Raw genomic sequence first — 11694 nt, forward strand, 5'->3', positions numbered from 1 at the left:
TCACGCTGAGCAGAAATGAACTTTGTGCTGCTTCTGCCAAAATGCCTGCTTGTCGCTCTGCGCGTTCGGAAGGAGGAGGAGTGTGTGTGTGGTTTTGTGAGGGCTGAACGCATGTTCGCTCAAACCCCCCTCCCCGGAGGCGCAGTTCGCATTGTCAAGGGGGTGGGGAGCTGAATGAACGCTAAGGAGAAGTGGACTTTGTGCTGGCTTTGTGCTGCTTGTCGCTCTGCCTGTCAATAATTTAAAAGCCTGTACATCACCAATTTTCCTGTCTCACTGTCTTGTCTTGCGTGAAGTTAAAATGTTTTATAATAGTGAGATGTTACTCATATCCTTAGCCCGACATCCACATATCATATGTGTTAACAAAGTGTGTTTTATAAGTTTACATGTGTTTAAAGCATGTGGGATGGGTATTTTAAGGCTTAAACTATAAAAATGTTTATTTATATGGTCTTTCTATATCGCGGATTTTCTCCTGTTGCTGTTGGGTCTGGAACATAACTTCCGCGATAGGCGGGCAATCACTTGTATTTAAAAACCCGCGAAGTCGTGAATCCGCGAAAAGTGAACCGCGAAGTAGCGAGGGATTACTGTACTGACCTAAAGCAATGCTGTCAAAAAACAGATATTTAAATTTTTTTAAGCAAAGAAAAAAGTCATTTGGGAGGTCACTTGACTCTATAAATGACAGGTTTTTCGCATTAAATTGTAAAAATCTTTATTCTAGTAGCTATAAAAATCATTACTGAAGGAGAAGTACTGATGTGTAAACACAGGCTTGTGGCTACATGAATTTTACACAGGTGTCATTTATTCTGTCCTAAGAAAACAACTTTTCTGTGTTTGTCAGGTGTCAGTCTCACTTCATCTACACAGGTCATTGGTATTGTCTGCATGAAATGATAATTTATTTATAAAACTAGTCTCTGTCACCTAGCTCCAAAAATTTTAAACACACAATTGAATAGGTTTGTAAAATATTATTTCATTATTAAACTTAACTCTCAAATACATGAAACAACAGAATGTGTCTTTTCCAATACTTATACGTATGTTAGCTGGCCTGAAATTTGAAGTATTTTTAAATATTCTAGTCACTTCAGCAAAATGTTATATTTTCAATTTTGTAACATTTTTGTAACAGAGTTATATTCCAAAATTACAGTAATAACAGGCATGTAAGTATGTATGTGAGGGTACATAAAATGTTTCTAATACCATTTTACAATATCATAGGGTTTAAACTGCTTTTATAGACTGCAGATTCCAACTAATATGATGAAAAGACACAAGTGCTAATTTTAGCTGTTAGCTATAGATGGTCCATGGCTATTTATAAATCTAATTTTTTAAACATAACATTTTTCAAAGAAAAACCTAATAAAGATTTTAAGTCTGTGCTCAAGTCTCATGCTAAAATTACTGGCTGCATCCAAACATTATAGATAGCAAATCATTGTGGTGCTTTGACAATAAATTAGTGTCAGAAAAATACAAAACCATTATAATTTTGAGAAAATGCAGCAATGGGGAGGTTTTTAGTGTAACAGAAGTCCGTTGGTCACTAATCTTCATACTGGCTGGTGCCAAAAATTAGGAGATGAGTTCTTTTATGAAGACAGACATTAATATCACCATAGCTGCTTTCACATTATATGATAATGCACCAAAAAAAACACATTAATTGCTTTGCAATAAAAATAAAAAATAAATATTATGGTACATCAAACTATAAAGTATGTTCTGTTAACCATACAAAAAATCTAATTTAAAAGTCATAAACTTCAATTACCAATGCTTTCTACACAGTATTCTTATCTGCATGCTACTAAAATGGTGCCAATTTCTCACAATGTTGGTTGTGTATATTTACCATTATTAATAACTTCTTTATTATCACACTATGTCATCTACCAAAATTATAGAAATACAGTATGTAGAGAATTGCGTGCTTCTTAAATATAAATTCCATTTTCTTAGTCTTATTTTCCATACATACACAAAATACTGTATGTTGTATATGAACAAATAAACTATAATGTATTTTGCATTATAACAACTTTTTTTTTACATATATTTAACATAGGTTAATGCTTCATGTTAAATTACTGCTGGGAGAAATTCTGCAAGGATGGCAACATGTACTTTTACTCAGTCCTTCAGAATTAGTTCCACACAATAACTGCATTTATAGATTTATTTCTAATGTAATACAGAGAATTTCACAGAGAACTAGAACAATGGAGATCTGAAAACCAAGACAGATAGAAAACATAAAAAAGAAATTCAAGCTCTCAGTCATAAAATAATAAATTAAATTGGCTTAACTTAACTAAATGTGTCAGTTACCTTTTGTTGAATGATATAGAACAGTAATAAAGCTTTTAATTTAATATACCTATGCATATCTGCCAGTCTTGCCAAGACATGCGCAGCCTTGCTGAAGCTCTGATTCTTTTCATAGTATCTCCACAATAGATCCATGTAGCGTACTTTATTCTGGTCCTGCTTCATCATCCGCATTAAATGGTCTTCTAAATATAGGGAATTCACCTAAGGAAAACAGAAAATAAGGAATCATATTTTACTCCATTCTAAAATTAATACTGCAACAATAAAAGGTAGCAAAATAGAAGAAGTGTAATTTATTGCATTCTATTAAAAAAACATAAAAAGTTACCTCAGTGTTTCTTGAATAACTTAAAACTGATGATTTCATCAGTTTACAACTGTCACAGACGGCTGGGGTCCTTGTCCAGCAGGGACGCCTCTTCACTGTATGGACCGGGGGGGAGCAAGCCTGGCCAAGAGAGTATTTCCCCCGGAACGCTAGTTGGCAGCCCCCCTGGGTTGCAGTGGTGCCTAGGACTCCTGCAGGGCTTCACAGGAGTTGGAGTTTGGTACAGCCCTGTTGGGATCCTTGGGCGCTGCCAGAGGGTGCTGTAGCTGCCGCTAAGCCCTATAGAACAGCTCTTCCACCACACCCGGAGGTGCTGCCGGGAATAACTCATCAAGCACCTGGAGCACTTCCAGGTGTGTTATAAAAGGAGCCAGCAACCACTACTCCAGGAGGAGGGAGTCAAAGCTTGCCGAGGAGGAGTGGAGGAGAAAGAGTAAAGAGAAGAAGAATTGTGTGGTACTGTGCTTGTGGGACTGTGTTGTGCCTGTGGGGAACGAGGAAGGCGTTACCCACAGGCAAAGAAAAGAAAAAAAAAACATTTATTTGTTTTTATCAGTGTGCCTCCTGCGTCTGTCTGTGTTGAGTTGAGCACTGGTATAGCGTCATTGTCACACCACGTTTGAAGAAGCAAAGATCAAGGTGCTAACCATAGTAATAGTGATAAGCCATTAAAAACCAATAACACTTGCATTCTGACATATAAAACAGCCCCAATTTTAACTTATCGCCCTTATTTTATTGTGATGCTTGCCTATAATGCAACCTACTGTAAATATTGATCATCAGAATACATTTTAAAAAGGTATTCACCATATCACTGAACATATCAATATCAAAATCACAAAGCAGAAATTGGTTCAATATGTACCACAAATATGCAACATCACTTTCCAGTCAACTGTAATGAAAACATTCTCTATAAAAGGAGAAACTAAAATAGGTAACATCCCCGTACATGCTGAAAACAATATATCAATGCTGTAAAATAAAATTAGGCAAGAAGGATTATCCAGCTCAGAACTGCCTTAGACACCTAAAGATGACCATTTTTCAATACTTTTGAAATCTTACAGTGGACCGGACACTTTCACATGAGGGAAGATGTTAGCGAGTGAAATTTGATTAGATGAAAATTATCAATTACCCAATCAAATATTTAAGTAGGCACAAAAAATAGATTTCCAAAATGCAGTGTTTCTTACCTCTAAAAGTTTATCTGTGAGGTCTGCTTGAATTAGCCAGTTATAAAGAGCAATGTGGAATAATTCATCTCTAGAACGTTGAGCGAGTTCAAGCATAAGTTCAAACTGAAGGACACAAATTATAAAAAAAGAAAACACACTGAATTTCTTTAACAAAAATGAGTTCTTTAAACAATGTATGTTTTAACATTATAACTAAGGTTTATCTGTTAATTGTAAAATACAAAAATACTTCATGAAGTAAGAGCAAGACTCAATATCAAGTTTTTCATAAAATATTATGGTGCTACTGTTGGCTACAACAAAACTAAATGTCAGAAACTTCATTTTAATTAGATCAAAATACATTACTTCAGCACTTGATATCCTCTTAAGTTAGTTTATTGTTTATAGTTTAAAATAAACTCTGTCTTCTCTATATATATTCAAAAAGTTGAACCTGAAAGGCTACACTATAGACATGCTTTTTGCTTAAGAGTATTTTCTTGATATAAATATAATTCGTCTTTTAAAGAAACAAGCATGAAAGTTTACTTCAACCTGATGTCTATTTCTCCAGTATGTTCACCCTAAACCACTAACCCTTGCTAATGTGCTGTTGCAGCATATTTGTATTGTCTTACATGAGCTGTGGCGTCTTCATTGCTCAACATGTTGGGGTCAGAAGACATTACAGGCGGTCCAGGTTGCTTAGGAACACTTGGGGACTGGGGTGCAGCTTTGCTTTGATTGACCAGCTCCTGCATTGTGTCAGTGATACACTTATAACTATTTAACCTACAAACACAAAATTATTAATTAAATGACATTAATTAAGTTTTCCACAGAAATATTGGGCATGAATTATATCCTTGGATTTTATATTATTTAAAAGAATTTAATTAAATGCTGAAAGTAACTTTAAACCGCTCATGTAGCCTTTTTAATCATGATACACAGAACCAAAACATCAGCAATAACACACACCATTTACTCAGTTCACATAAAACTGTTTATGTTTATATACACAATTCCAAACAACAGTTTCTTCCAAAGAGTTTGTACGGAAACTGAGGTACAGAACAGGTTGAATGAAAAATGATTCTAAAACCAGATTAAAAGGAAAATTTCAGATACACAACAAGCACATACATTAAATGTATCCCTAGTGGGTAAAACCCTATTTAGTTGGTAATACAGGAGACAACATACCTTGAGTTATACAATTTACTGAAAAATGTTCTGTGGTACATCAAACAAAGCATTGTATACTTGTTTTACTATGCTTTGGGTAAAGTTTGTTTTTTGGCTTAGTAGAATTATATCTTCTACTGGAGGCCATGCATCATCATTACCTAAAAGTGCCTTAAAGCAAAGGCAACTAGTTATTAGTGGTAACTTTACCCAACATCATGAATCCCAATGCTCTAGAAGTGTGCTTTTTGAGATTATATATGTTGTGTCATTGAACAATTTTATTGGTCCTCTGTCCCAAAGCAGTAGTGGAACTCATTCCAGAAGATTACCCAAAGCAAGATAAAACTACTAGAACCAGATATCTCCCCAGACGTAATTGATGACATTGAGTGGTTAATGGAAAAGGTTGCAATTCCAAATGAATCAATGGACCAATGTCTGTAGTATTATGAGTGAATAAAAATATATCAATTTTTAAGCAGAAGAAAGTAATACTGATTGCTGTGACAACTTGTTACATGGTCTGCAAGTTCTTCTGGGCATCTCAGATTCTTCCTTACTGTCACCCACTGTCATATCCATAAGGCCAACATGTATGTCCACATGATCGCTTAGTCTCCTAAAATTGAGTGACTTGTCCCCAAATAAACTAACACAGTTAATAGAACAAATGTCTCATAGTATGCTGTATGTAGCAATAGAAATATCCAAAGAACACCACAGTCTAGCACTGTGTGGTTATTTTTATTTTCATGTACGGATTTATGCTTATGAGTCTTCTGTATTCAGTTTCTTCCTCATACTGCACTAGATGACACTAGGGCGGAGTCGTGGCTCTGAGGCTAAGGATCTGCGCTGGTATCCCGAAGGTTGCCGGTTCGAATCCCTGTCAGTGCCAAAAGAGATCCTACTCTGCTGGGCCCTTGAGCAAGGCCCTTAACCTGTAATTGCTCCAGGGGGCGCTGTACAATGGCTGACCCTGTGCTCTGACCCCAAGGGGTATGCGAAAAAAACTAACAAACACTGTTGTAAGTCGCTCTGGATAAGAGCGTCTGCTAAATGATGTAAATGTAAATGTAGATTATAATATTTGTAAAGGTATGCTGAATTGTATAGGTAATGGAAAAGTGTAATAGGATGGGTCATAACATTCTGATATGTTTCTTTACTGTTGGTCATTGTGATTTTCAATATATTACCTTTCCTGAAAAGCTTGATGTCCAACAGCATCTTCCTCTGGCTCTCCATTTTTGTAGAAGTGTGGACCAAGGCCTTGAGGGTCTTTCTTATCAGCAGCAGTCAGGCACAGTTCAATAACTCCCTCATAGAATCTCACTGCAATACACAGTTTCATTTAAATCAGAGAAACAAGATGTACAGGTGAACCAAAATAACTTGTAACAAATTGACATTTGATTAACTAAAGCCTTATTTTTTTCAATGTTTACTTTTCAGTAAATAATAAATTATTTACATTATCTTTTATCTTATAAACTCACAGTTTATCCTATAAACCACTTTAAAAGATAAAAGCAGTTTGAAAATGACGATAGCCAGGATGTGTAAATGAAATTTAAAAGTGGAATGTCTCCAGTTTCCATCAACTCCCCCTTCCCTTACTGCTGTCTAGCTTGAATGTAAACACCCAAACTGAAGGCTATGGAAAAGCTGATCTGTGAATATGTGGCACCCATTTTTCCAAGGATGGCTATTTGCCGGCTAAGAAAGAAAAATGTTCCAGTCATCCAATCTTGAAACCCACAATAAACAGTACAGTAGTATTCAGTCTTTTTTCTCTCATACTTTTGCCACTGTTATTTCGTTGTCATTCCTTTACTTCTCAATGGCTTATACAGTACATCTGGAAAGTATTCACAGCGCATCACTTTTTCCACATTTTGTTATGTTACAGCCTTATTCCAAAATGGATTAAATTCATTTTTTTCCTCAGAATTCTACACACAACACCCCATAATGACAACGAGAAAAAAGTTTACTTGAGGTTTTTGCAAATTTATTAAAAATAAAAAAACTGAGAAATCACATGTACTGTACATAAGTATTCACAGCCTTTGCTCAATACTTTTGTCGATGCACCTTTGGCAGCAATTACAGCCTCAACTCTTTTTGAATATGATGCCACAAGCTTGGCACACCTATCCTTGGCCAGTTTCACCCATTCCTCGTTGCAGCACCTCTCAAGCTCCATCAGGTTGAATGGGAAGCGTCGGTGCACAGCCATTTTAAGATCTCTCCAGAGATGTTCAATCGAATTCAAGTCTGGGCTCTGGCTGGGCCACTCAAGGACATTCACAGAGTTGTCCTGAAGCCACTCCTTTGATATCTTGGCTGTGTGCTTAGGGTCGTTGTCCTGCAGAAAGATGAACCGTCGCCCCAGTCTGAGGTCAAGAGCGCTCTGGAGCAGGTTTTCATCCAGGATGTCTCTGTACATTGCTGCAGTCATCTTTCCCTTTATCCAGACTAGTCTCCCAGTTCCTGCTGCTGAAAAACATCCCCACAGCATGATGCTACCACCACCATGCTTCACTGTAGGGATGGTATTGGCCTGGTGAAGAGCGGTGCCTGGTTTCCTCCAAACGTGACGCCTGGCATTCACACCAAAGAGTTCAATATTTGTCTCATCAGACCAGAGAATTTTCTTTCTCATGGTCTGAGAGTCCTTCAGGTGCCTTTTGGTAAACTCCAGGCGGGCTGCCATGTGCCTTTTACTAAGGAGTGGCTTCTGTCTGGCCACTCTACCATACAGGCCTGATTGGTGGATTGCTGCAGAGATGGTCGTCCTTCTGGAAGATTCTCCTCTCTCCACAGAGGACCTCTGGAGCTCTGACAGAGTGACCATCGGTTTCTTGGTCACCTCCCTGACTAAGGCCCTTCTCCCCCGATCGCTCAGTTTAGATAGCCAGTCAGCTCTAGGAAGAGTCCTGGTGGTTTCAAACTTCTTCCACTTACGGATGATGGAGGCCTCTGTGCTCATTGGGACCATCAAAGCAGCAGAAATTTTTCTGTAACCTTCCCTAGATTTGTGCCTCGAGACAATCCTGTCTCGGAGATCTACAGACAATTCCTTTGACTTCATGCTTGGTTTGTGCTCTGACATGAACTGTCAACTGTGGGACTTTATATAGACAGGTGTGTGCCTTTCCAAATCATGTCCAATCAACTGAATTTACCACAGGTGGACTCCAATTAAGCTGCAGAAACATCTCACGGATGATCAGGGGAAACAGGATGCACCTGAGCTCAATTTTGAGCTTCATGGCAAAGGCTGTGAATACTTATGTACATGTGCTTTCTCAATTTTTTTATTTTTAATAAATATGCAAAAATCTCAAGTAAACTTTTTTCACGTTGTCATTATGGGGTGTTGTGTGTAGAATTCTGAGGAAAAAAAAGAATTGAACCCATATACACACATATATATACACATATATATATATATACATACACACACACACACACATATATATATATATATATATATATACATACACACATATACATATATATATATATATATATATATATATATATATATATATATATATATATATATATATACACATATATATATATATATATATATATATATACACATATATATATATATATACACACATATATATATATATATACACACATATATATATATATATACACACATATATATATATATATATATATATATATATATATATATATATATATATATACACACATATACATATATACAGTGGTGTGAAAAACTATTTGCCCCCTTCATGATTTCTTATTCTTTTGCATGTTTGTCACACAAAATGTTTCTGATCATCAAACACATTTAACCATTAGTCAAATATAACACAAGTAAACACAAAATGCAGTTTGTAAATGGTGGTTTTTATTATTTAGGGAGAAAAAAAAATCCAAACCTACATGGCCCTGTGTGAAAAAGTAATTGCCCCCTGAACCTAATAACTGGTTGGGCCACCCTTAGCAGCAATAACTGCAATCAAGCGTTTGCGATAACTTGCAATGAGTCTTTTACAGCGCTCTGGAGGAATTTTGACCCACTCATCTTTGCAAAATTGTTGTAATTCAGCTTTATTTGAGGGTTTTCTAGCATGAACCGCCTTTTTAAGGTCATGCCATAGCATCTCAATTGGATTCAGGTCAGGACTTTGACTAGGCCACTCCAAAGTCTTCATTTTGTTTTTCTTCAGCCATTCAGAGGTGGATTTGCTGGTGTGTTTTGGGTCATTGTCCTGTTGCAGCACCCAAGATCGCTTCAGCTTGAGTTGACGAACAGATGGCCGGACATTCTCCTTCAGGATTTTTTGGTAGACAGTAGAATTCATGGTTCCATCTATCACAGCAAGCCTTCCAGGTCCTGAAGCAGCAAAACAACCCCAGACCATCACACTACCACCACCATATTTTACTGTTGGTATGATGTTCTTTTTCTGAAATGCTGTGTTCCTTTTACGCCAGATGTAACGGGACATTTGCCTTCCAAAAAGTTCAACTTTTGTCTCATCAGTCCACAAGGTATTTTCCCAAAAGTCTTGGCAATCATTGAGATGTTTCTTAGCAAAATTGAGACGAGCCCTAATGTTCTTTTTGCTTAACAGTGGTTTGCGTCTTGGAAATCTGCCATGCAGGCCGTTTTTGCCCAGTCTCTTTCTTATGGTGGAGTCGTGAACACTGACCTTAATTGAGGCAAGTGAGGCCTGCAGTTCTTTAAACGTTGTCCTGGGGTCTTTTGTGACCTCTCGGATGAGTCGTCTCTGCGCTCTTGGGGTAATTTTGGTCGGCCGGCCACTCCTGGGAAGGTTCACCACTGTTCCATGTTTTTGCCATTTGTGGATATTGGCTCTCACTGTGGTTCGCTGGAGTCCCAAAGCTTTAGAAATGGCTTTATAACCTTTACCAGACTGATAGATCTCAATTACTTCTGTTCTCATTTGTTCCTGAATTTCTTTGGATCTTGGCATGATGTCTAGCTTTTGAGGTGCTTTTGGTCTACTTCTCTGTGTCAGGCAGCTCCTATTTAAGTGATTTCTTGATTGAAACAGGTGTGGCAGTAATCAGGCCTGGGGGTGGCTACGGAAATTGAACTCAGGTGTGATACACCACAGTTAGGTTATTTTTTTAACAAGGGGGCAATTACTTTTTCACACAGGGCCATGTAGGTTTGGATTTTTTTTCTCCCTAAATAATAAACACCATCATTTAAAAACTGCATTTTGTGTTTACTTGTGTTATATTTGACTAATGGTTAAATGTGTTTGATGATCAGAAACATTTTGTGTGACAAACATGCAAAAGAATAAGAAATCAGGAAGGGGGCAAATAGGTTTTCACACCACTGTATATATATATATATATATACACACATATACATATATATATATATATATATATATATACACACATATACATATATATATATATATATATATATATACACACATATACATATATATATATATATATATATATATATATATATACACACATATACATATATATATATATACACACATATACATATATATATATATATATATATATATATACACACATATACATATATATATATATACACACATATACATATATATATATATACACACATATACATATATATATATATATATATATATATATATATATACACACACATATACATATATATATACACACATATACATATACACACACATATACATATATACACATATACATATACATATATATACACATATACATATACATCTATACATATTAATAAAAGGCAAAGCCCTCACTGACTCACTGACTGACTGACTCACTCATCACTAATTCTCGAACTTCCCGTGTAGGTGGAAGGCTGAAATTTGGCAGGCTCATTCCTTACAGCTTACTTACAAAAGTTAGGCAGGTTTCATTTCGAAATTCTACGCGTAATGGTCATAACTGGAACATAGTTTTTGTCCATATACTCTAATGGAGGAGGCGGAGTCACGTATCGCGTTATCATGCCTCCTACATAATCACGTGAACTAAAAACAAGGAAGAAATTTACAGCACGAGTCAAACGCGGGAACGAAGGTAAATGACGTTAATTTTTGAATGTCTTTTAATACTGTGTAAGCATACATATTAACACGTGCAATTAAACGTGTGCATTTACGGGGTGATTTCTCAGGCTTAAAAGCTCGCCTTTTATCAAACGCGGGAACAAAGGTAACTGACGTTGTTCACTGTCTTTTAATACTGTGTAACCATACATATTAACACATGTGCAATTAAACGTGTGCATTTACGGGGTGATTTCTCAGCCTTAAAAGCTCACCTTTTACTAAAAAGGTAAATGCAAAACTATTTTCAATCATTCTATGATCTGCTTCTCACAACTGAAGGCACCGTGGCTGATGGTAAATGACGTTAATTTTTGAGTGTCTTTTAATACTGTGTAAGCATACATATTAACACATGTGCAATTAAACGTGTGCATTTACGGGGTGATTTCTCAGCCTTAAAAGCTCGCCTTTTACTAAAAAGGTAAATGCAAAACTATTTTCAATCATTCTATGATCTGCTTCTCACAACTGAAGGCACCGTGGCTGATGTTACGTCACTTGCTGTCCAACC

At 36.4% G+C, this 11694-nt stretch overlaps 1 protein-coding gene across 2 annotated transcripts in view; it reads right to left on the bottom strand.

The window, feature by feature from the left end:
* Nucleotides 1-11694, bottom strand: part of nup155 (nucleoporin 155) — a 113676-nt gene that overhangs the window by 30649 nt on the left and 71333 nt on the right. For both annotated transcript variants that reach the window (XM_051927675.1, XM_028802383.2), the window contains exons 26-29: nucleotides 6261-6396; nucleotides 4509-4662; nucleotides 3886-3990; nucleotides 2402-2556 (exon numbers count right to left, since the gene is read on the bottom strand). In XM_051927675.1, the coding sequence (XP_051783635.1) occupies nucleotides 2402-2556; nucleotides 3886-3990; nucleotides 4509-4662; nucleotides 6261-6396 (550 nt within the window). The remainder of the gene's footprint in view (nucleotides 1-2401; nucleotides 2557-3885; nucleotides 3991-4508; nucleotides 4663-6260; nucleotides 6397-11694) is intronic.

Source organism: Erpetoichthys calabaricus, chromosome 5 (assembly GCF_900747795.2).
Source record: "Erpetoichthys calabaricus chromosome 5, fErpCal1.3, whole genome shotgun sequence".
Lineage (NCBI taxonomy): Eukaryota > Metazoa > Chordata > Cladistia > Polypteriformes > Polypteridae > Erpetoichthys > Erpetoichthys calabaricus.